The sequence below is a fragment of the Pristis pectinata genome, chromosome 8 (assembly GCF_009764475.1).
Source record: "Pristis pectinata isolate sPriPec2 chromosome 8, sPriPec2.1.pri, whole genome shotgun sequence".
NCBI classification, from domain to species: Eukaryota; Metazoa; Chordata; class Chondrichthyes; order Rhinopristiformes; family Pristidae; genus Pristis; species Pristis pectinata.
The window spans coordinates 57,847,481-57,875,073 of record NC_067412.1 but is presented as its reverse complement, the minus strand read 5'-3'; the positions used below and the strand labels follow the sequence as shown (position 1 = coordinate 57,875,073).

The 27,593-nt window shown below is 39.8% G+C and overlaps 1 protein-coding gene across 1 annotated transcript in view; it reads left to right on the top strand.

Moving 5' to 3' along the window:
- The window catches only part of tnmd (tenomodulin), a 107,460-nt gene that overhangs the window by 35,163 nt on the left and 44,704 nt on the right, over positions 1-27,593 (top strand). The window contains exon 3 of the mRNA XM_052022026.1: positions 25,341-25,481. Within this exon, the coding sequence (XP_051877986.1) occupies positions 25,341-25,481 (141 nt within the window). The remainder of the gene's footprint in view (positions 1-25,340; positions 25,482-27,593) is intronic.

The window sequence follows — 27,593 nt, the reverse complement described above, 5'->3', positions numbered from 1 at the left end:
ATACCAAAGCTAAAAAGATGGGAAATGTCCAGGTTTGGCACCAGGTTTGTGCTAAGCAAGGTAACTTTAACCAGGGCAGTGACAAAATTGCTCTGCACTTGGTGTCTATACTTTATGATATGGAGGAAAAATATTTGACAGCTACCAAGTGCAGTGTATTGACACAAAGTGCATACAAGTGAATTTCAGAACCAGAGAAAAGATTGCTTCAGGTTACTCTCTGCAGAGCCCCTGATAAAATCAACCTTCCCTTTTTGCCAGTCTAGCTCATGGAGAACTGCCATCAGTGCCAAATTGATGGTGAGAGTATGTAGGTTTGGGATGGGGAGAGGCTAGCCAAGGTAATTGGTACTGCTGTCTAAAACACCAGTAACCCATAAGAGTGGGTTAATTCCAAAAAAAATAAGTTACAGTCTATTTCTCCAATAAACTGTGAATTCCAAGGGTTTGAATAGTACATTACAAATATTAGATCTGTGTTCATCAGTCTATAATAAGTATCGACTTTAATTTGAACAACCTAAGAGGCACTTTAATGAACATCATTTCTAAGATATAATAATCTCCAAAGCTCTTTTTATTTGGAAGAAATATAGGTCAATTCAAGTATTTCTAACTCCTGTTTTTAATTAATAGTGGTTGAAATGGAAGCTTTGTTGAAGCATTAAATCTTTGTAACATCTCATTTATGTCTTGTGTTAATTAATTTTCCTTACTTATCAGTTCCTCGTTTCCCCTCTGTTGTGGTCTATTATTTTTCACATTGACTTTACATTTTTGTTCATCAATCAAATGTCATTCAATTTGCTCTGGTTTTAAATTAGTCAATGAATGTGTTGGAGGAGGGATGGAAGAAATTCCTTCTGAATGCATTCTGTGATAAAGGTATAGTTGGAATGAGAAATGACCACATCATCACTGTACAATCTTAAAAATAAAATGAACCACCAAAAAAGAAGAGAAACCTTAGCAAATTTAAAACTTGCACTTGAAAGTGTAGACTAGGGATCCTCTGAAATCCCTGGAGTTTTTCAATTCATGAACAAACCAGTAATCTAATCCTAGTCAATCCGGACACTTCCTTGGGCCTCCCATGTCAGCACAAACTGAACAATGCCCCAATATGCTTTTTCACAAGGATGTTATCAGGACTGGAGGGCTTAAATTATAAGGCTGGGTCCATTTGGCCTGGAGCGAAGGAAGCTGAGGGGTGACCTCAGAGAGGTATATAAAACCATGAGGGGCACAGATAAGGTGAATGGTCATGGTCTTTTTCCCCAGGGTAGCAGGGTCTAAAACTAGATTTAAGTTGAGAGGGAAGAGATTTAAAGGGTAAATGAGGGGGAACTTTTTCACACAGGCAGTGGTGGATATGTAGAAAGAGCTGGCAGAGGAAGTGGTAAAGACAAGTGCAATTACAACATTTAAAAGACATTTAAACAGATACATGGAGAGGAAAGGTTCAGAGTGATATGGACCAAACACAGGCAAGTGGGAACGTAGAGACACAAGAGACTGTAGATGCTGGGATCTGCAGCAAAAAAACAGACTGCTAGAGGAACTTAGTGGGTCAGACAGCATCTGTAGAGGGAAATGGACAGTCAACATTTCAGGTCATGATGAAATATCAGCTGACCTGCTGAGTTCCTCCACTCCAGCAGTTTGTTTTTTGTTGCAGGAAAATGGGACTAGCTCAGGTAGGCAACACGGTCAGCAGGGACGAGTTGGGCCGAAGAGTCTGCTTCCGTATTGTATAACTTGGACTCTGATTCCCGGGATCTTTTAGGCAGCATGATGAGCACATTAACTGGCAACATTTAGATTGCTCCTGAATCCTTTGATGCCAAAGCAAACTGCTAAACTCACAAGTGTGATTCTTGAACTGCTTAGTTGAAGAAAATGAAAGCAAGGCAGGACAACAACTGTGCCAGAGAAAGTAGCCGGAGGAGTAGTGAGATGAGCTGAAGTAGCATGACAGAGAGAGCTCAAGGATAAGGAAGCTGCAGAAGATTGTGAAGCTGAACTGATCTGTATGATCTCAGTGGGTTTTTAGAGAACCATACAGCACGGAGAAAGGCCCTTCAGCCCACTGAGTCCATGCCAAGTATCCATTTACACTAATCCCATTTTATTCTCCCCACATTCTCATCCACTGTCCCCAGATTCTATGACTCACCAACACACACCAGGGGCAATTTTCAGTGGGCAATTAACCTACCAACCTGTACATCATTGGCATGTGGGAAGAAACGAGCAGCTAGGGGAAACCCACAGTCACAGGAAGAACATGTAAACTCCACACAGACAACAGCATAGATCAGGATTGAACATGGGTTGTTGGGCTATGAAGCTGCAATTCTATTTGTTGTGACACTATGCCATCTATTTCTTTGAAAGAAATACTTAAAGGCCCCAAGCTACTGCATAGATTGAATGAAGCAGGTGTTTAATTTTGTTCACCTCAACTTCACCAAGCTATTTTTGGAACTGTACACATTCAAATGAGAAGGGTAGCGAGAGGAGCAAATTACAGAGAAAGCAGTTTGCACATGGAAGGATAAGGGTTTTTTTGATGTTTCTGAAAGTACTATTACTCAGACTATCTATGGTTAGAATTTAGGAATAAGAAGGGGGTGATCACTTTGATGGAATTTTACTATAGCCCCCCCCCCTCCCCCGTAGTCAGCAGGAAGTAGATGAGGAAACATGTAGGGAGGTCCCAAATAGCTGTAGGAATAATAAGTTTGTAATTGTAGGTGATTTTAACTTTTCTAATATTGACAGGCATTGTCATTGTGTTAAGGGATTAGATGGTGCAGAATTTTTTAAGTGTGTCCAGGAAAGTTTTCTGAAGCAATATGTGGATGGCCCTACGAGAGAAGGGGTAACATTCAACCTCCTCTAAGGAAGTGAGGTGAGCAAGTGGTTGATGTGTCAGTGGGGAGTACGTTGGGACCAGTGACCATAATTCTATGAGTTTTAAAATAGTTATGGAACAAAATAGGACCAGCTTGTTGAAGTTGCAGCCTGTGACTTTTATTTGCAAGTATCTGCTGCCTTGGTGCTATCTAAGCCCCTCTGACCAGTGACCTACTCAGCCAGAGCAGCCTGGAGTGTGAATATTTAAAGTATAGGCTTTATCCCATCACAGAGCACCATGCTATGGTATTTATAAGCAATCCAATGGTATTTCCTCAATTAGCATTACAGCTTTATATGCATTATTGCTTCCTTCAGATATGCAATATATAGCATTAAATATTCCTATTTCCAGCTTTGCATCCTCCTTATGTTCACCAATCCATTGGGTTTGTTCCAGAGACTTAACTCCTTGCTTCTCAGGTATTCAGAAACGACTTGTTTTTTTAATTGGCCACTTGTTTCTTCAAGGATTTGCAGCTTTGTATAGTGCTCCCTCCTTTAGTACTCACATGACCTCACCTTGATGAAACAGATCTCATTGCCAATACTAACTCTGCAGGCCTGTTCCTTGCTTGGACCTCAGAACCAAGGACCACTTCCCTACTTATGACAATCCCACACGCTCCCACAGATGTGAGGTCTGCTATAGTAATCTGCTTCACTTGTATTCTCTCCACAATTTATCCCATTAAAATGTCCCTTTAAAGTTTACACTTGTGCTTGTGAGAGACTCTGTCAATGGCTCATGCAATAGTTGACTCACCAACACGTTGTGTGTCTGGCTCCACTGCCAGCAATTTTATCTCTTTCCTCACATATCACTGTTCTCTTCTATTAAGGTATAAGAATGAGCAGTCTGTCCTGCTCTCTTTCCATTCTTTCTTGTAATTCCAATGGTTTTCAATTTCCACCTTAAATATATTCATTTACTCCACTCTATTTCTCTCAGGAACAGAGAATTCCAAAGATTCATTACTCTCTGAGAGAAGAAATTCCTTCTCATCTCCATCAGAAATGGGTGACCCTTTATCCTTAAAGAATAGTCCCCAGTTCTAGATACCCCCAACTAGGGGAAACATCTCCTCAGAATCTAAAATAATTCAATAGGATCACCTCTCATTTCCAGTGAGCATAGACCCAGTCTGCTCAACCTTTCTTCTGACATGAATCTCTTCATCCCTGGAATCAACTTCTGCACCATCTCCAATACAAGTCTATCAATCCTTAAATATAGGGATGAAATTCTTATGTAGTATTCCGGGTATAGTCTCATCACCGCGCTGTAAAGCTGCATTAAAGCTTCCCTATTTTTATATATCATATTTCTTACAATAAAGGAAAACATTTCATTAGCATTTACTTGCTGCACTTGCATGCTAACCTTTCTGCTGCATGTACTCCGACCACCAGAATGCTTTGTACTGCAACATTTTACAGTCTCCCTCCATTTAAGCAATAACTTGCTTCTTCATTTTTCCTTACAAAGTGGATGACCTCACATTTTTCCACATTATATTCCATCTGTCAGGTTCTTGCCCATTCATTAACCTATATATCCCTTCACAGGTTCCGTGTCCTTCCCACAATTTGCTAACCCATCTGAGATGTGATGAGATATCTTTATTCGTCACATGTACATTGAAACACACAGTGAAATACATCCTTAGCGTAGAGTGTTCTGGGGGCAGCCCGCAAGTGTCGCCACACTTCTGGCATCAACAAAGCATGCCCACAACTTCCTAACCCGTACATTTTTGGAATGTGGGAGGAAACCGGAGCACCTGGAGGAAACCCACACAGACGCGGGGAGAACATACAAACTCCTTACAGACAGCGGCAGGAAATTGAACCTGGGTCGCTGGCACTATAATAGCGTTACGCTAATCGCCACACTACCGTGCCTGCCGTCTCTGCATCATCAGCTGGACCTCAATAATATGATTTGTCACAAGGAGCAACTCTGTAGGGTCCATTTGCAGGATGACTAGCTGAGTCTACTTGCACTATTCAAGCTTCCCAATGCTTCTCACGCATCTAATGTGACATCCTCCCACATTAATTCCTACTCAGAGACCCCAAGTTCACTAGTTTCATCATGCTGTATCTTTCACAAAGAAAAATAACCTAATTGGCAATGAGGTGTCTGTGGGTTTATGTAGAGTTACAAATATCATCACTCAAACTTCCAGCAGAGCTGCGAATATAACATCCTTTACTGAAGGCAACTATTCTCAAAGCTAAACAGCAGAGTCAGTTACAACATCTCAAGTCATATTACGTGTGTGACTGAGCCATTATGTCACCCTATTAAGGCCACTGCATTGAATTCATTGCAGTATACTAAGGAAGTCCTTGCACAGAGGCCCAAACCACTGTGAATAATAAGCAAATGACATTCTGAAATTGGCATGTGTTTCGTGTAGGGTGAGTCCCACATTTAGCTTAAAGCACTCAGATTAAGTGCAGAAATCAGCGGTTTGCAAAAGCTATTGATAACTTGATTTCACTATCCCTCATCTCCCAAGTCCAACTGTACACAGGGGTTAAAATGAACAAAGTGATTCCCATTCATAGTCTGTTTATGTTGTGAACATAGATTCACCTTAATGTTTGTGTAATGTTTATTTACACATGTTCCCCTAGAATCAACACCTTAATCCAATGGTTCTGAAACCTGCCCCAATATTGGGACAACAGAAATATTGTGATGCAATATTGTAGGTCCCAATTCCAACTGTAACCGATGTCTGGCTTTCCAAAGATCCTGAGCAATTTCCTCTATGCAATGCTGTAACTAATATGTTTTTATATACTATCTTGAAAATTGTTTATAAAGGAACATGTCAAATTTAAGTCAGATTTAATTAGGACGGTAAAATCCATTATAAACTTGAATTGAAGCAAATTGGTAAAATTGTACTTTTGTAGCCAAACAGTTATCATCTTCATGGTCTCTACTGACTGCTTGCTTGATTAAATCATCTGCGTGATTAATTGAAGAAGAACAGAATTAAGTTCAGCTCGGCAGGTGGCTCTTTGGAAAGGGATACAAGCAACTAGTGATCTCATGTCGGAACATTAGCTCCATATCAGAATTTTTTCAGACTCCTACACACACCATTCTTCCACCCCCTCCCATCCCTCTCCCCAATGGACCAGATCTTCAAAGCAGAGAAGTGGGTGTTAAATGCTTTGTCTAATGTATGGGTTCGATTCAATTCAATTCACTGTTTTTGAATTAAGATAAATTTTAGCCTGTCAGTGTTCATTGGCAGCAGAAACTAAGTAGCCAGTAATCGTGTATTAATTGCTCTTCAGTTTATGAATTTGCTAAAATTTAATCATCTTATTATGTGAATTTTGCAGCCTGTGCTTACCAATGCCTACTCCTACAGTATGCTAGTAGTAGGCAGTAAAATAATAAATGACCTCTTGAATTAACATCTGGCAGGTAATTTGGTTTATTTCCTCCAACAAAATAAAATTCCAGTGGTGGTTATTAAAGTTCGAAATGAAATGTAGTCCCTGTTTGCTGAAACTTGCATCAGTGTGCTTAAGCTAAATATGCTTTTACCCGTTGTTCTTACTTAACACTCAGATAGGAATCCATGTACACACTCAGTGATATCATCCAAATCTGTCCCTTATTCCCATCATAATTGGCTCATTGGATTTATTCCAAATAGCAGAAGGTAAACCACTGCATTGGAAATCTCTCAATCCCACACCATTTAAGGCTTGGCTACCTTAAATCAATTCCCATGTACAGGTTTTCCAATGGGATGAATGATTAAGAAATATTTATCAGAACAGTTGTACTTTTTAAAATGTTGAGCTGGAGAACCAACTCTTTGATCTTTCTCAAATTCATGACTTCCACAAGTATTTACTTTTCAAATCCTTAAATAAAAGTAGTGCAGGCTTGTTATCATAGTGAAAAATGTGATCATTATAAAGCATCAAATTGCAATTGGTCTCAATTGAATTTCCCTGCTCATTGCACCTACAGCAATGACAAGTTAATGGTTTGGCACACCAAGTGGCGGTATTCATTGGAGGAAAAGGTTCCAGAGTCAGCAGTGTTGTTCAGTGTAAGCTTGACTAAAAAATATTCAGAGGCATTTTTGAGTTAATTCATTGGATTCGGTGGGAATACCGATGTTACACCTTGCTCAGTAATATTCTCTACTGAAGTCACTGGAAAGTAATAATGAGTGGCCTCGATAAATCAGCGTTCCACCCATCTTCTCAGCTTCCAGAAGGTGGTATTAAAATTACTCAGAATTTCTGGATTAGATTTCAATTCAAAATTTGATTGCATTTTTTATTTATCAGAATCTGAGTGCCACCAACAAGGTCAGCATTTATTGTCCTTAAGATGGTGGCAAGCCATTGCAGCCCTGTTGTGAAGTTACTCCCATAATGCTGTTGGGCAGGGACTTCCAGGATCTAGACCAAGCAGAGTGCATTTGCAAGTCAAGATGGTGCAAAGATTTGAGGGGGGGGGGGTGGTTAGGAAACAGATGGCTTTCCCATTCACTTGCTGCCCTGCTGCCGTTGTCCTTCTTGGTGACAGTGGTTGCCTGGTCTTGAGGGTGCTGTTAGTATAGCCTAAGCAGGTAAGTGTAGTGCATTTTGTGCATGGTACACACTGCAGGGAGGGTATGCTCCAGCTTTATAAAACCTTAGTCAGACCTCAGCTGGAGTACTGCATGCAGTTCTGGTCACCACAATGTAGGAAGGATGTGATAGAGCTGGAGAGGGTGCAGAGGAGATTCACCAGGATGTTGCCTGGGATGGAGCATTTCAGTTATGAGGAAAGACTGGAGAGGCTGGGTCTGTTCTCCCTGGAGCGGAGAAAGCGAAGAGGGGATATGATTGAGCTATACAAAATCTTAAGGGGTGTAGATAGGGTAGACAACAGGAAACTTTTCCCCTTATCAGAGATGAATAAAACTAGAAGACATGGAGATAGGGTAAGGGGTTAGAGACAGAGATGATCTGAGAGGGATCTTTTTCACCCAGAGAGGGGCAATTACCTGGAATGCACTGCCTGAGAGAGTGGTGGAAGCAGAGTTGCTGACAGCATTTAATCTAGACGAGCAGATAAATCACCTAGGCGTAGAAGGCCATAGGCTAAGTGCTAGAAGGTGGGATTAAAAAGTATGGGTGCCCACGGGTCAGCATAGATGGGATGGCTGAATGGCCTGTTTCCATGCTGTATAACTCCCTGACTGCAGCAATTCTACACCAGTGGTAAAGACAATGAAAGGTCTTGGCCTGCATTATACTGGTTTTTGCCGGCAGCTCCATGTGGGATTATCGGCATTTCTCATGCAACCACATGGACTCTCATGCAGTGGTAGAAATCCGAAATCTGCTGGTGAATTCCCATCTGTGGTCCAGAAGTGGAGCAGGAGTTTGTGAAGAGTGAGAAACAAACAAAAATACAGATGCTGCAAATCTGAAAGATAGAAGAACTTTGCTAAAAATGCACAGCCTGTCAGTCAGAATCCGTTGAGAGAATTAGGGGTTACCCGACATTATCCTTGGTTGCTGTTGGATCTTGCACCACCTCAGACCAGGAACAGGAACTACATTTGAATGGAGATTGTTGGACAGCAAGGAATTAAAGGGAAGAATAGCTGAGTTACATTATTTAATTGTTTTTTAAAATTATTTATAAGCATTTAAGTGGTATTAGTTACTTATATTATTTTTATAATTATTTCATTTTTAATCATTGAAAAATATTTAACATCCATGCCAGAACGTACAGTTAAGGATGGAATTTTAACATTTTGTTTAGAAGTTTCCAGATGTGTTTTGTGGGAGGACTTGTTCTAATCTCCCCAAGTCTTGTTCTTGTTCTCCCCTAGTTACTCCATTAGCTCACCCGAGGGATTGTTGCCACACAGAGCCTCGCCACTTTCCTTCTGAATTGAGGGAGGGTAGGTGCAGGTGGTGGTGCAGATGGTGAGCCCCACTCTGGACAGCCACGGCTAGCATGTAATTATTTTGTTAGTGCGTCTATAATTGTGTAAGTGAGAAATTTGTGAACTCGATCCATTTTTATTGATTGTGGTCTGACTTCCCTTCTCTTTCCTTTCTTCCCTCATCTTCTGTATCACTTCATTGCTTTCTGGGTGTCTCTATGTATTCTTTGTTATCTATCTTTCCTAGAGTCATCTCGACAGATGGTAACTACATTCTGATCACCACAATGTAGAAAAGATGTGATAGCGCTGAAGAGAGTGCAGAGAAGATTCAACAGGATGTTGCCTGGGATGGAACGTTTCAGGAGAGACTAGAGAGGTCTGTAGTTACCTCGTATCTCTGCTGCTCCTTTTAAATAAAGGCACAATGTTAGCATTCCTCCAATCTTCTGGTACTTCACCTCTGGCTAGTGAAGATGCAAAAATCTCCATCAGGGCCCTAGCCATCTTCTCCCTTTGGCTCACCATCTGCCAATGCTCCAGCCCAATTTTCCATCTGATCTATATCTTGTTGTAGTCTTAGACAAGCTTCCTCGCCATCCACAACACCAGCTTCTGTGTCATCTGCAAACTTACTCCTACATTCCCAGAGTCATTAATATACATCACAAACAACAAAGGTCCCAGCATCAATCCCTGTGGTACACCACTAGTCACAGACTTCCAATCAGAAAAGCATCTTTCCATCACTACACTCTGCTTCCTATCACCAAGCCAATTTTGGATCCAATTAGCCAGCTCATCTTGGATCCCATGTGCCTTAAATTCCTGGACCAGCCTACCATGCAGGAGATGGTCAAATGCCTTAAAGTCCTTAGAGATAACATATACATCATTCTTCTCAGTTACCACCTCAAAAAGTTTAATTAGTGAGACAGGATTTCCTCCTCAAAGCCCTGCTGACTATCTTTGATTAGCTCCTGTCTTTTCAAATGTATATAACTCTTATCCCTTAGAATTTTCTCCAGTAATTTCCCTACCACTAATGCAAGGCTCACCAAACTGTAGTTACCTAGCATCCCTGCTGCTCCCTTTAAATAAAGGCACAGTGTTAGCTATCCTCCGGTCTTCTGGTACCTCTCCTCTGGCTACTGAAGGTGCAGAAATCTCTCCCGTCTCTCCATAGTGTCTGGCCTTGGGGATTTAGCCACCCTTATGCGTTCTAAGGCATCCAACACCTCCACCTTCTTACTAGTGATCTGCTGTCAATATACCCCTCCCTGAACTCACCGTCTTCCATGTCCTTCTCCTTGGTGAATAGTCCGAAGAACTCAGTTAGGACCTCATCCACATCCTGTGGCTCCACACATAGATTACCCCCTTGGTCCCTAAGGGGACTCACTCTTTCCCCAGGTGACCTGCTTGCCCTTAATATACTTGTAAAATGTCTTGGTATTCTCCTTACTCATGCCTGCCAAGGATATTTCATGTCCCCTTTTAGTCCTCCTGGTTTGTTTCTTCATTTGTCTCCTGCACCCTCTTTATTCCTCAGGAGACTCACTCTGTTCTGGTTTCCTATACGTGTCCTTTTATTTGCCTGACCAAACCTTCAATAAACTTTGTCATCTGAGGTTCCCTAGTCTTGCCATCTTTGCCTTTCACCCTTACTGTGACATGCTACCCTTGAATTCTCTTTTGAAAGACTGTCACTTATCAGATGTTGCTTTAATCACAAACATCTGCTCCCAATCTACTTTCACTGGGTCCCCTCTTACCTAAATTGAGGAAAGGCCGATTTCAAGAGCTACATTTTCCTGTCGTTCTATCTCCTTCCTTCACCTAACTCTGGTTCTGTATTTAAAGTAGGTGATGGAGCAGTAGTGTACACATTCATGTTGCAGCTCATTTTGTGAGTTGGTTCACTCCACCATTATTCAGAATCAAAGTCATACAACACCAAAATAGGCCCTTCTCCCTACCAAGTCAGTGCCAACCATCAAGCACTCTTTACTAGTCACTTTTTATTCTCCCCATATTCTTATAAATACCCCCCTCCTGATTCTACCACTCACATACTATAGGCAATTTACAGTGACCAATTAACTTATCAACCCACATGTCTTTGGATGTGGAAGAAGATTGGAGCATCTGGGGATAAAAACATGGTCACAGGGAAAACTCCACACAGATAGCACCGGAGGTCAGGATTGAACCCAGTTTACTGGAGATATGTGGCAGCAGTTCTGATGGCTCCACCATTGCTCCATCCTTCTTTACCCCATGCTGTGCTCCTCACTTCACTTCTCTCTTACCGTATGTGGGGTGTCTCAATGTGGCAGCCAAAGAAACTGGACAAAGTGCAATGTACTTCATGCTTACAAAGTATTAATGTCCAAGCAACAGGAATGTGTGGTGTGGGTGAAACAGCAGCAAGAAAGGCTCAAGACAGTAGACCAGGGAGAAGAATGTTAAACAGGAGGGCAGGGAAGATTGAAAGGATGCAGAGAAGGTGCCATTTGGAAGTAAATAGTTTTGTTATGCCCTCTTCCAAATGGCACAGTGAAGCAGTCTAATGCAGAGTGAGAGAAGATAAACTTTGACCCACACCTTCCCACAAGGCAATTCTTTTTTAAAACCACACCTTGAGAGAGAGAGAACGAAAGAACACTGGACACTGATTCACCACACTATTTTTCACAGCTCCCTGTGAATAAATCTGTTGGGACCTCATGTGCAATTCCAATTAATCAGATTCAAGAATAACCTTTACAGAGAGCAATGTGAGCGAGTTGCCAAGCTACCCTCTGGTCCAGGGAATGCTTTATTTTATGGGGAGAATGATTTTAAAAACATTGTGATGCTTCAGGAGCTTTCACAAAATCATTAATTCTTCTGAGGTATAGGCAGCACATAGAGAAGTCCTAAGGAAAAATTATTCTTTCCTCTTCCTTCCTTTAATAAATATTCTTGCAGTGGAGATCAGTTTTAGGATTGGAGGTTTATGTTCACTCTGTTGACCTCAACATTAACTCCAGGGATTTAACTGTGTAATTGGTTGCAATTAAAGCATAAACCAAGGTTGTACTGTGCAAGTGTTATAACAAATGGTGCTGGGAGAACAGTTTTCTGTAAAGAACAACATGGCTGTATACTTATAAGGGTTTGGTGTTAGAGCAGTTCTGCTTATAGGACTAGTAATCCAGAGGCCTGAACTAATGATCCAGTGACTTGAAAGACTGCCCTAGACATACAGTTGTATTTTGACTGAGTGCAGTATTCAGGAGCCCTTGAAATTTGAAGTCAATGTGAATCGGAGTAAAAATTCTCCGTTGGCTGGAGTCAAACTTAGAAGAAAGGGGGATGGTTATAATTTTGGGGACAAAAGCATCAGTCCCAGGATATTGCTGCAGATGTTCCTTGGGTCAGTGTCCTCAACCCAACTAGAGACACAAAAGACTGAAGATGCTGGAATCTGGAGCAAAAAACAAGCTACTGGAGAAACTCAGGTCAGGCAGCATCTGTGGAGGCAACAGGATAGTCGACCTGATGCAACATCTCAACCCAAAATGTCGACTATCCCTTTGCCTCCACAGATGCTGCCCGACTTGCTGAGTACCTTTAGGACTTTAGTTTTTGCTCCTCAATCCAACTACCTTCAATCACTCTATCAATGATCTTCCCTACACAAAATAGAAATATTGATTACACGTTTTTTCCAATTCTCCTGTTCTTAGATGAGGCAGCAATTGCTGCTGCATATGTCAGCAGTTGACAGTGTTCAACTTGGCCTGATAATAGACAACTAGTGTTTGTATCACACAAGAGAAAGTAATGACAATCTCAAATAATCACCTCCCCTTGACTTTCAACATCATCGAATTCATTGTCATCAATGTCCCAATGAGATAGTGGAGCATCTCTATTGGCCAATTACATGAACGAGGTGGCTATTCTGTGGAGAGTGACTCACCTCCCAACTCAAAGTCTCACCACCATTTACAGGGCACAAGTCATAGGTGTGGTAGAAGAAACACAAGTGTGATCCATAAATGCAATGCAACAATGCACCAAGGCTTCTTTAAGAACACCTCCCAAACCAGTGACCTCAGCCACCTTGAAGTAGATGGGCAGCAGGTGCTGGTTTCTATCCACATGGTAAATTATCCCAACTTAGAAACATAATTCTATTCCTCCATCATTGCCAGGTCAAAATCCTAGAACTCCCAATGAAACCCTCAAATGTGAGACTCAAGAGCACATGGGATGCACTTTAATACATACACATTCACAACACACACGTGTATTAATGCTTTGCAGTATTGAATGTTATTGTGTATCCATCCTAAACATTAGTTTCCTCAATGTCCATTTATCTGTGTCAAACTACTTGGGATGAACTTTACTCAGCAAAGTTTAAATACTTTTACCATTTTTTAAAAATTCTTTCCTGTACTTCTTATTCATGCAGCAATCTGCACAGAAACATATTGCCACTGGCCACAGCTCACTGCCAGGTAGCTAATGGCTCTGGAATAGATCACAGTCTGTACCACAAAGAGTCAGAAGATCAAATTTAGACTATAAGCCATGATTAGGAACTGAAATGTGCATATAGCTGGTTGTTGGACGATATTCACCAAGTCCCCATAACAAGAGTCCTGGAAAGAGGCTCCTCATCTGTCATGCCTGTCTTGGTCATCTCTGGGTTAGCACCAACATTGACTGTAGATTTTGAAGTCTCTTCCTTTATTGGCTCTTCAATCTTTGGTGAAATGAACACACTTCACCACAGAGAAGAAACTTATTTTAATGGCAACTCAGTAACCCAGGACAATGGTGCTATTGTACAGTAGTTAAGCTAGATTGTGGGATTCTGCCAACAACTATTAAATGTTATAAATTTTATTGACTGGAGCCTATTGTGATAGATCTGCACTTGAGTAAATACAAAAATGTTTCAAAATATGTTTATCATCAACAAAAGTTTGTGGTCTGGATTGAGCAATAATAGGTTTACCTCCTGAACGTATCTGCTCATGGTACATCGAGGTCGTGCGAGAATTTCCTTCATCTTGGAAATATTACTCAAGTTGTTTAAAAGAAACAAAGTAAGTACTTGGCAGTTCAAATTGGACACAGCTCCTTCAGATGAATAGATTCCCCATTTCTCTCCAAATGTTCAGTAAATCAGATGAAATTCATTCTGGGAAATAATATTTTGTCTTCCCTTTAGCAGCAAGGGGAAGAATGTTTCATCACTGAACACCTAACTCTGTAGGTTATGCCAAGCCCCACATTACAACCAGGCAATCTCATAAACAGTTCTAACTACAGGATGAGTGGTCCATGGTGATCAAACTACAAGTAAATGTAGATTTTGTCACTGGTACTGAATGCACAATAAACATAAATATAAGTGACAAATGTGAGTGAGTGCATGTGAACTCCTGTAAAATGTCTTTCTGAGCAGTGTCTTCATCAAGATATTCTTTCAATAAGCATGTACATTTACGTCTTGCTCCTTTTTAATTGTCATAATCGGGTATCACATTGTTTGTGCGTCTGCCAAAATAAACAGTTAATCTCCTCCTAATAGCTACAACTCATTTTACATTCCGAGTACAAGAACAATTCCATTCTATTCTCAAGAAGCTTTTAGTTTCAGTTTATTGTAATAATGGAAATGTCCAGTCAATATTTTACCTACCTTGCATGTCCTTATGCATCCATTTAGGTGATATATGTATTTTAAAAGAGTACTTCTATATAAGTACAAAATAAAAATGAGGCAAAGAAACTTCCTGTTCATGTGAACATTTTGAAGGAAGCAAGGAATCAGCTAAAGGAACTACTTCATATCTAATTTATCTTATTCTTAGCTTCAGCCTGCACCCTTAACAATTTATAACTCAGCATTCCTGCTTTAGGACCCTTCCTCTGTCACATAGTGGTTGAGCTGAGAAGGTAGGCAAGTGATGCAATGAAAATTATATGCAATAACCCAATTAGAACAGAGTTCAATGTTTCCCATTAATATAAACCTTTCGTCCAGCTAATCCAGTTTAGAGCAGGAAGTTAATATGCATATAATCGTGAAGAATTTTCAGATTTGACAAAACACAGTAGTCATGCAACAACACATCACATTGCGGACAGTCCACTTATCACTTCTAAAACCAACATGGTTTACTTAACTGCATTTTTCAAATCAATAGCCCAGAATCATAAATTTATTTTTTGATTACAAAGACTTCATCAATCTCTTAATTTTTTGACCTTGTGTTATTTAACATATAGTAATAATGATTATCATACGAGTACCGAATTGAGGTTCACTGTTTTGTTAAAACAGCATTTATCATAAATATTCACCAAAATCATATCAAATTGCAGGCATTATTCAGTACAGTCAAACCAGATTGTAGACACTATGCAACAGAGTCAAGGCAAATCTTAAACATCATTCAGCAATGTCAATCTCACTAAGACAAATGTTATATTTTGAACATCTTAATCAGGTTCACCTATTTAAATACAAGGAGCTTGAGACTGGGTATCAACCGGTTAACATTATAGCTGATATGCTGTGACACTGAAAATTGTATGTCAGGCACTGAATCACTACTGATTCACACTGGGGTCAGTTCACATCAAGGAGAAAGGGAAAAAGGAATTGGAAAATATAACTAGATAAATTAAGCTCATGCTTTAAATTTTTTAAATAAATTGTTTTGCAGTCTGGGTAAATCAATTTATATTATGGGAATCTCTGATTTTTTTTTACTGCCCAGGGTAAGGATAATTAACTGGAGTGAAAGGATCTATTATGCAGGAGATCTAATCTAACTGCACTGTAATGAAAAAAAATTCTCATTTTCAAGCACTAGTTTACTTTCTTAGCATTTCTGGAAAGAGGACTGGTTGATAAAACTGAAAGAAAAACCTTGGTACATTTTCTGACAAACAGATGAAGACGTCTTTCTAAAGGAAATCATGCAATTACACAACTACAGAACTGAGATATTCCAAGGTTCTTCAGAGCTAATAAATTACTTTTGAAGTCTGTTCATGATGTAATACATGAAATGCAGCAATCAGTTTGTGTATATTCAGATCCCACCAACAGCTTTGTGATAATGGCCAGCCTAAAATTCCTCGACGTCCACCGAGGCAGATTAATCTGCTGCTATATGATGCAGCAATGACCAGGTTGGCCATGGGCTTGTCAGTTGCAAATTCAACAGTGGCTGCTGCACAAGGCTTTGGATCAGTCTATACCCACATTCTGGTCAAGGGGACCAAAAGGGGGGGAGAGGAAGGAACCAAGGATCAGGAGCAGGACAAAGGATGGCAGCAAGACAGGAGTCTTCAATGGCTGTGGATGAGGGTGGCATCAGGCAATCTCCTTTGGGAGGGAGATTTGTGTGGTGATGGCATGAGGAAGAACTGCAGAGGGTCAGGTGCCTGGGGTGATGAGTTTCGGTGGAGGAAGTGAGTTGAATTAGTGTTATGAGCTAAATGTAGGGTTGTGAATGCTAGGAGCATTGGGGATGGGTGTTTGGAGGACAACTGATGAATAAGTAAATCGGAACCAAGTTCCCAGTGCCAAGTTGGGACCTGCTTGGAGAGGCCCCTTTAAGTTAAGTAATGTTTATTGAAACTGGGTTAGGCAGAGCGATTCCGTCAACAAGCCTGCTTCAAAACAACAGGATCTAAATTTTGTCCAGCAGTTCTATCAACCAGCATTCCACAGGTTACAATGTCAGAACATGGGAATGTCGTTGAACAGAGATCTTGGGGTACAAGTACATGGCTCCCTGAAAATGGGAACACAGGTAGACAGGGTGGTCAAGAAGGCATATGACATGCTTGCCTTCACTGGCTGAGGCATTGAGTATAAGAGTTGTGATGTCATGTTACAGTTGCACAATACATTGGTTGGGCTGCAGTGTTGGGGCATTGTGTGTAGTGCTGGTTACCACACCATAGAAAGGATGTGATTAAGCTAGAGAGTGTGCAGGAAAGATGCACAAGGATGCTGTCTGGACTGGAGGGCTTGAGCTATCAAGAGAGGCTATGTCTATTTTCCCTGGAGCAAAGGAGGCTGAGAGGTGATATGATAGAGGTATATAAAATTATGAGAGGGTAGATAGCCAGAGTCTGTTTCCTATGGTAGGGGTGTCTAAACTAGAAAGCATAGATTTAAGGAGAGAGGGAGGAGGTTTAAAGGGGATCTGGGTGGTACATTTTCACACAAAGAGTCGTTGGTATCTGGAATGAGCTGGCAGAGGGGGTGGTGGAGGCAGGAACAGTAAGAACATTTAAGAGGTATCTGGACAGGTACTTGAATGAACAGGGCATAGAGAGATATGGAATTAATGCAGACTGGTGGGATTAGTATAGAGAGGCATGATGACTGGCAGAGGCAGTGAGCCGAAGGGCCTGTTTCTATGCTGTACAACTCTTTGACTATATGACTCCATGTATATCTGACATGGACAACACAGCAAGCTCAATCAGTGGATGAAAATGGCCAGTCAAATTTCTACAGTGCCCTGATTTGACCAAGTAACTAGTGTATGCTTACTGGACAGGGCAGGGCTCTCTGACTGAATTTCTGGGAAAATCTGTTTCTGTAATGCTGGTTAAGCCAGACATTAAAGGAAAAAAATCTTTTTTTCAATCATAATCACTTTCCTCCAAATGAGAAGGCAGGCAGGGACCATACTTTTAAACACTTCACCTGAATATGACACTTCTGACAGAACAGCACCCCTCCTTGTTTTGCACTCAAGGATAAACCTCCATTATGTTTAGAGTCTCACAGTGGAACTTGGCCACACTGATGCAGAAGTAGGGGTGTTGCCACTGACCAAAGTCTGATGCTTCTATTTTTTTGAATAATTGTATTGCTCATCCAAGTTGGGGCATCTTAAAATATTTCATTTTTGTAATAATGTCACTTATTTATATATTTCCTGAAGAACATCACATCACCTTACACGTAGTAACTGAGAAGTAAACTATTTCAGAACCTAGAAATTGCTCATTGAGAAACAATCCAGGCCTGTCTAATTGGGGTTCTCCCATCCTGCAGTCACATGGTACAATAATGTTGTTATCCAGTCACAGCAATCCATAGCTAACAATTAGGCTACAACATACTCAGTAATGTAAAGGAAAACCTCATTGGCTTTGGAACCAGCAGGCAGATGTTGGCTGTTTCTCTCAAGCTTGTTACATTTACTGCATGCAAGGGACATCTCCGATTACTCACATACTCTATCCCTAGATGTTATTTACTGAAATTTGCCAATGAATGTTTCAATACTCACAGCTTCCACCATCTCCATTGGATTCTGTTTCAAGGATTGAACAAGTTCAATATAATATGGTTCCACTGAATTTCTTTGAACTCTCTCATCTTCAAGCACATACTGTCATCTCTGGTCCTACTCTTTTGGCTTACTGTAACAAGTCCATTTAGAGTCATAATAAACAGCAGTCATATCCTCTGTCAACTTCCTTATTTCCAGTGGGATATTCCCAATAGATACCATCTCAATCTAACTGCTCCATTCCTGCAACCATTCACATTCCCTTCAATCCCTCAACATACTCTTTATATCAATATTTAGGCTGAAAAGAAATAACTTTTTAATAATTTTGAACTCACAATCTGCAGAGAATAAAATCAAATCCATTCACTAAGTAGATATTAAATGAACTTATAATTAAAAGAATAGTACTAATAAACCCAGCATGCTTGGGGGAATAAAACTAACAGAAAAGAGGATAGCTTGATTTGGGTCCAGTGTAAAATATAATGAATTTCAAATGAGGAGGAAAGAATTATCTCTGACTTTGAAGTTCTGAAACCATGAACAAGTTTTTCTTTCAAATCAAAGTGGAGAACCACAATTTATGTTAACTTGTTACTTAACTTATTGGTTAAGTTGCAATGCAATAAATAAGATTCAAAATATCTTCAGTTTTTTTTTAAGTATATTAAGTAGTGAAATTGGCTACTGATTTACTAGAGGAAGAGAAGCTTGATCTATTTATTTGCCTACAGCAGAGAAAACTAGCAATAAAATAATAGGCTTACTTTGTTTCAGAAATTGCAATTAATTAGAAGCAGCAAAATTCTTTCACATCTGGACAAAATGACAAACCTAGCTAACTGTGTTCTGATAAAGAACTGATTATTTGGAGTTCTTGCAGGAAGCTAATACAAATTCTTTGAAGCAGGCTTTAAATGATCTGAGCTGTTGAGAAAAGAAGCCTGGTGGTGCCACATTTGGAGAAATCACATATTGCAAGTGTTACCAGAGACAACACTAGCAATTAAAATGATGCTCAAGGAATCAATGTACATTCAAAGACTAATACCAGTATATCATCTTTTTTCAACTGTGTCAGATTTGTCAAGATTTTATTAGAACAGGAGTACTTTATTTAGCCTTTTGAGTCATTCAATGAGATCAGGGTTGATACCAACTCTGTATAATAGCTTTAAAGCCATATTTAGTTAACTTTAAATCTGAGGTTGACTGATATTTGTTAACAGTTTCTCCAGCATCAATTGCAGGTTGCTGAAGAACATTCCAAATTTCTGACACCCTCTGCTAGTGGAAGCACTTGCTAACTTTGTATCCAAAATGCTCTAATTATCAGACCATGGACAATGATTCTAATAACCACCCAACCCTTTCCCTCTATCGACTTGATCAATCCCCATATTATTTTGAAAACTTAAAACTGATCAACCATTTAAATTCTATGGAAAATAGTTTTCTCTTTATGGATTCACACAGCACAGAAGAAGGTCCATCCTCTCATCCATGGACCTCCAGCATAGTTTTGGTAACTATTTGCTGCACTCCCTCCATATATCCTTCACAACTTTTGGTGACCAGAACTATTCTCAAAGCCCTAATATTGCCCAATTGGGGTCTGTAAAGCTGCCACAAACCCACCCACTTTTATCATAGTCTCCTAGACGTGGCCAGCCTTTTTATATTGGCACAAGTCCATGGCAACTTAGTGATCAATACACATGGATTCCACTGCATCTGGCCTTCCATCATTCAGAAAGTAGCCTGTTCCATTTGTTTTATATCCAAAAAAAATGGACAAACTCATACCTTGAGCTTCATTTTTCTAGTTTGAAATATCCATCTATGTTTCTAACAATCTCTGTCAATAGCATACTGAAATGTGTGGTTAGGAATTGCATTATCCCAGTTGGTTCAAGTTGTTAATAAGTAGAATGAATACCTGAGACCCTATAACAGATTCTTGTGGGATACCACAAGTCATATTCTATCAATTAGCATACCTGCCCATCATCCTCATCCTTTATCTCACGTCGCTCAACCAATTTCCTGATGTAAACCAGGAAGGATCTCCCAATGTACCAAATAATTAAGATATAGATCTGCTAATTCTCAAGATACCAGCATTTTTACCTTTGTTATGCCTCCAGGTACATATTTAGGAATGAATAGGTTTTCCCATTCCATTTTAAAAGACAAACTACTCATTTTGGGATGTAGTCAAACTTGGTTTTGCCCATTATGCTACATCCACAAAAAGACCAAGATTTACGGAGAATATTAACAAGCAATCTGCCGAGATAAATTAAAATAGAAAATATTGGAATGTGATTATCCGCTGCAATACTGGATGAGCACCCAGTGAGAGCTAATCACCCACTTGTTGATTTTCAGAATGGCATGCCTTCTGCAACGTTCAAGTGGTACTCAATCTCATTCTTTCTCTGTCATTGCATTGTTCATCTTGTCCAGTCCAAAGTCTATCAACGCCTTCTTCGTTGTGTAATGTTTGTAGAAGTGATTTTCTAGTCCACATTTCACATACACTTTCCCATCCATGTGGCTTTTTTTCAGCACCTCATGTTCATATACACAATACTTGCAACATCTGTGTTCTATTTACCCTGTTCTGCCTTTTACCTTGCCTTTCACTGTATCTTCATGCAACATGTGTAGCCTCCACAGCTTTGCCTGCCTGTATGCACTTGCCTGGAGTTAATTCTGTTATGTGTAGCAGCTCTTCTCTTAACCTGGACTACAGATAGTAGAAGCAATCTGATCCCTGATGAGCAAGTCCTTTGGAAATGCAGAACTTTATCTGCTTACAGTATTAGTTCTGTTAAGAAACTTACAAAGAATTCTTCCGATGGTCAATAATGATCAACCATTTCATTTCTGGGCAGGTTTTGTTATGATTGCAATTATCCAAGGTTTCATTTTGGAAATTCATGATGTAATACAATTCTCTTCCCTCGGGGGCAGTGAAGTAGAAGAACATCTTTACTATCATCTGTTCAGGTTTATCTTGCTCAATATATGGTGAGAGGGTTTTCTCTCATTTTCTCCATTCTTTACTTGGATTACTTGCCTTGCTCCACTGTCTTTATCACTTCCATAGTGTAGTTCTACAAGCGAATGACATAGCTCACTGGCTCTCAGTGCATATCCATGTGTTATTTTAATTGGGAAGAGCCCCACCAAATATTTGGATTCAATCATCCAGATTTCTTAGCTTTATCAACTAGCACTTCTGACACCATCTGTCAGTATCCTCTAGTTCCTTAGAGATAGTCAGTATGTCAAACTAGCAAATTGTCTATTAAACAAAAGAACTTGCAGAGAGACAGGCATCATTCCTCTGCTGTGTGCCTCCTGCATGAACAGACAAGGATGAGAGAGCAAGAGAAATTCTCCCTAACCACCGGCCTCCATTACCTGTGAAGCTCAATGACAATGAATTTAAAGGTGTGCTTTGCTGAGGGTCTCCTATCCTCTCCCCCAACTGGTTCGATCTGCCCATCATCCCTCCCTGACCCGGTTCCCCGTATCACATTCGTCACTTATCAGATTCCAGTATCTGCAGTCTTGTGTCTCTACATCCCCTTCCAGTCTCTGTCTGTACCTCCAGCCTCCCTGGCTACATCTACCCCAATCTCCTTATCTGTCTCTAGCTATCATCCCAAAGCCACCATCTCCCAACTCCACTCATCTCCCTTCCCCACCTGACAATCATCTCCCTCCTCACCTTGTTCCAACTATCACCTTCCAACCCCTGCCTCATGCCTCCTCTCATCTCACCTCCCCTCCACCACCGCAGACCTGATGCAGGGTCTTGACCCAAAACATCAACTATCACTTTGCCTCCATAGACGCTGCTTAACCTGCTGAGTTTTTTGCTCCAGATTCCAGTGTCTTCAGTCTCTTATGTCTCCACAGACTACACAACATTCACAATACATTACACAAAAAAAAGTTTTAATCTGATTTTAACTATTCCTAAACAGTTACATTACTTCACCCTATCAAAGAAATTGCCTTTGTTTCACCAACCACCCTCACCCACCTTCTTTCCTACCTAGACTAACTTATTTCTCTCTTTCTCAATTCTGACAAAGGGTCCTAGACCTGAAACATTAATTGTTGCTGTAGCATCTTGTTTTTATTTCTTAGTGCACATTCAGGTTTAGACTTGAAGAAAACCCAGCAATCAGTCAAAATACATTATGATGTGCGACTTCATACTCAGCTATACAAAGAACACATTGATAATTATTGCCCTGTGGTTTTAACAGAAACATACAATTTATACAAAGGTCGAGAATACACAACCAATGCCATCTCCTTTGCTTGGCAAGGGACAAACAATATTGGTATAGAACACCTCAAATGAAAGTGGACATTATTTAAATACAGTTTAAATCATTTTTATTGCCTTTACGATTATTGGGAAGATAATTAATAGTTTTTTTTCAGTAGGTTAAGTAAAAAACAAGATTACATAACAAACAAAGGCAAGATTACAATACAGATCGTGCACTTTTGGTGAACATGGATTTCATAAAGGTGCACAGTTTGTAAAATGCTATGGAATAGGTGAACAGAATTGATGCCCAAGGGATTAAAGGGCATTAGCAACACATTTAAAATTGGTTAAGGAACAAAAAGCAGAGCATAATAACAAATTGTTGTTATTCAGACTGGAGGGAAGTATACTGTGGCCTCCCCAAGGGGCTGTTTTTGGGACTGCTGCTTTCTTTTGATACATTTTAATGAACTGGACTTGACATGGAGAGGATAATCTTAAAGTCTGCCACTGCTACAAATTTTAAAAAGTGTTAAATTTAGAAAAATGTTAAATACTGAGAAAAAAAGGAACAGATTTCTACTAGGGCATGGACTGGTGATCGGGCAGACACATGGGAGATTAAATTTAATAGAGACGTGTGAAGTGATGCAATTAGGAAGGAAGACTGAGGAAAGGCAATATAAATGACATGATACAATTATAAAGTGGGTGAAGGAAAAGCAAGATCCATGGAGTTATATCCAGAAGCCTTTGAAGGTGACAGGGCAAGTTAATAAGGCTGTTAATAAAGCATAAGGGATGATTGGCTTCATTAAATGTGGCACAGTAGAAAACCAAGGAAGTTGCAGCAAATCTTTATGAAACCACTGGTTCAGCTTAAATTAGTTTATTCTGCAATCACGGTGAGCTTCTTGGGGCCACTGAGCTCCATACAGATCTGACAGTAGCCAACTCCCAAACTGGACTATTCCTGATTAGAAGTGGTGAGATCATCCACCCATCATAGCACTAGCTACTGGACACGTGCACTCCTCATGGAGTACAACAGGGAAGTGTGAACCTTTGTACATTTCCATGCTCTCAGGCTGGGAGAGTCACCCTGGTCTGCATTTGTAGCCTTGGTGAGTTGGGAATCTGGCTCCCAGCAAAAGATTGTGTCCCCTGTTCTGTCTTTCTGCTGGAAGAATCAGAGCACAATCAGGCAGCAGAAAATCTGCCCCTCTATATGTTCTAGGATCCAAAGTCCGTAAGGTGGTGGAAACAAATTCATTTGCAGCTTTCAATAGAAAACTGAATAAAAACTTACAGGAGTGAGGTGGGGCGGGGCAAAGGGCTGAATTTCCTGTGAAATTCCATTACAGTGTGCATTGCGAATATTCTTTGTGGATTTTGGGGGTAGTGAAAGTGCCACTAACAATTGGGCCAGTGTGAAAGTGCTGAACTTCTGTGCTTTGAACATGTTTTGGTGTGACATTTCAACTGTTTAACTCTTACGTTTATTTCCCACCACATGAACGTCCGTTGGGTTCTGATTTAATGTGACCGTAACTCTGTAGCATCAGTGAAAATAAACAATAAACTAATTGAGTCAGTTATAAAGGCAGACTCAATTAATTTAAACCATAGTATGCATTTCAAATTATGAAAAAAAACAGAAATGCCAGTAACACTCAAGTCAGGTAGTATCTCTGGCAATCAAATCAGAGTTAACAGTTCAGATCGAAGGCCCTTTGTCAGCTCTCTTTCTACAGACAGTGGACAAGTATCTCCAGCAGTCTCAGTTTTTACTTCAGATTTCCAGCACCTGCAGTTTTTTTTTTGATTTTGAGAATCAGAATCAGGTTTATTATCACTGACACGTCGTGAAATTTGTTGTTTTGCGGCAGCAGTACAGTGCAAGACATAAAAATTACAATGTTACAAAAATAAATAAATTATGCAAAAGAGGAATAACTAGGTAGTGTTCATGGACCGTTAAGAAATCTGATGGCATCCCAATCATGCCAGAAGTAATTTCTGTAATATGGAAAAATGATGCCCACTGATTAAAAAAAAAGCCCCTGTGTAATGATGCTAACATTTCAGTCTAATAAGCTGTTACATGAACCTTATCATTATTAGCCCGTTTAAGCCAAGACCACAATGTTTTTGATAAAAAAAAATTGTAATTTCTGTTTCTGCAACTAGTTATTTGTTTAGTGCAAAGTAATCATTTTTGGATTGATGATAATTTCACAAAATTGTGTACATAATGAAACCTTCAAAATGTGCTCACCTTTGCACCTTGGTATCTATCCCTTTAGTGCGTGCTTGACGTCAGAGCTATTGATGCAGGTCACTCCTATCAATGAAAAATGGGGATATATTAATTTCAGCTTATGTATATTCAGATATCTTAGCAGCTCACTGGCAGAATTTGCAGCATTCCCCATTGAACCATAAAATTCTCTAAAGTGCATTCACTCCTACAAGTCAGAAAATTCACCCCACAGTACTAGCAATTAAAATATGATGGGATCATCATATCTCCATGGCTTTGTCAGCCGTGGTTATAATAATAAGCCATGGTAACTGCTCAATTAACCGGGGGCAAATAATTATTCAGGATATTAGTTTTCTGCTTCTTTTAATTTCCTTTTTTAAAATGGCAATGCACGTTTTTGTTTCATTAACTAGTTTGCATAATCCAGTTTTGTAAATATGTCCAATCAAGACAAACAAGTTCAAATCATTTGTTTCATAGCTTTTGAGCTAAATTCTGTGACCTTAATAAAAGTTCCCAGTTATTTAGAAATGAATTGCAAATTAGAACTGTAAAACAATTATGTCTGATTTCAGGTTTATGACATATTATACCGAATAAACATCGATGGTACTATCAAAGAAAGCTTAATGAAGATCGATGGCATCAATGGTTTTGAGACCTTCACAACAGGAAATGGCAGCGACGAGTCTGTGGAAATCCATGATTTTAAAACTGTGAGTTAAAGGTGTTTTCTTCTCACCTTCCAATTATCTGCAATTCTACAAGTACAAGTAATTAATGCACCAGTGGGGAGATTTGTTAGCTTAGTCAGGAGATGCTAATTATACAACTTTATGAGCAATCATAATCCATTCATTCATATGAAAATTACTTTTTTTCCCGTTTGGTATCTGCACAAATGCTATGTTCAGTCACAATCCAAAGCAATGGTTATGTACTGTGCCACTGTCTGCGCAAGTGAGCTACAACCTGAAATTCAGACAGCAATAAGACATTTCAGAAAATATATAAATTTATATCCAAGGTGTAAATAGAATATCTATCAAAGATTTACAACCTGACCTTGACAATCCACTTGTGACTTTGATACTTATGGGTTATACTGCAAGGCAACCAGTTTAATTTATAGTAATCACCAATCCTTCATTGGCATCACTATCCAATAACTTTGGATTTTATGCACTTGTTCAGGAACAAATTTTAAAAAATGCTACTGTAAACTTGTAATATTGCAAAGCTATTGCATTACAGTAATAGTGATAAACATTAAATTAATAACAATGTTATTTAAATAACAAGTTGAATAACAAGGGATAGTAGCCTTTAAATAGCATATCCCTTAACAGTGTTGATGTACAGAGGGATCTTGAGGTCAAAATCTATAGCTCCCTGAAAGCAGCTGCAGAGGTTGATAAGGTGGTAAAGATGGTGTATGGCATGCTTGCCTTTATTAGTTGAGGCACTGAATTCAAAAGTTGGGAAGTTACATTGCAGCTTTATAAAACTCTAGTTAGGCCGCATCCGGAGTATTGCATTCAGTTCTGGTTGCCCCATTATGAGAAGGATGTGGAGGCTTTGTAGAGGGTGCAGAAGTGGTTTGCCAGAATGATGCATGGATTAGAGGGCATATGCTATAAGGGGAGGTTGGACAAACTTGGGTTTTTTTCTCTGGAGCAGCAGAGGCTGAGGGGAGATCTGACAGAAATTAATAAGATTATAGGAGTCCTAGGTAAGAGTAGACAGCTGCTATCTTTCTCCCCAGGGTCAAAATGTCTAATGCTCGAGGGCATGCATTGAAGGTGAGAGGGAATAAGTTCAAAGGAGATGTGTGGGGCAAGTTTTTTTTTAAAAAAGAGTGGTGGGTGCCTGGAATGCGCTGCCAGGGGTGGTAGTGGAGAAATACAATAGAGGTGTTTAAGAGGCTCATAGATAGACACATGAATGTGTCGAGAACGGAGGGATATGGATATTGTGTAGGCAGAAGAGATTAGTTTAGTTAGGCATTTAATTACGAGTTTAATTAGTTCAGCACAACATCATGGGCCAAATGGCCTGTTCCTATGCTGCACTGTTCTAGGAATATCAAAATCAGGACCAGGTACTATGTAAATTATATGTTAACTAAGTGCCACATATTCCTGTTAATGAAGCAATAAAAAACTGCATCAAGAATGTTGGAACGTCAGGAGTAGCCAGTGATAGGTCATTCATCACATGCAGAATTTTATGTTAAGTCTCCCAGAAACAGGAGTTCCAGTCAGAATTAAAGGCACCTCCCTCCCAGGTCTTGCATGCCATTAGGAGACAACTGCAAACACAGATGTAGAAGTATAATGAGAGTCATTCATACTGGAGGCTCAGACTATGGACCAGAGTTAACAGCTATTGCTGTGCATGTCTGGGTGGAGGAGAATAAACAGGTCTTCAACTCAGAAGAAATAGGTGCCTCATGGATTGTGACTGATGACACTCTAGATGGTGCACTTCCCAAATAGAATGCACTACCAGGAAATTTTAACAGGTGAAAACTTGCATGCAAGGTCTGAAATTATGGAATGGCATTTGGTCCACAAAGTACCGCAGAGGTAGTCACTGAAAGGCACTAATCTAATTTACGACCACCTCAAATTTTATCCCAGAAGGTGCTCCACAAACCATTTTGCACTGCAGTCCCCCACAGCAGAATCATTTTCTTAAGCTTGTAATCCAGATGTTACTCATCCAGACAACACCAGTACTTATTAGCCATTTATAATTGCCTTGAAAAGAAGTCAAACGGACACCTTCATAAACCAGGAGAGTTTGTAGTAAAAAAGTGGATGGAT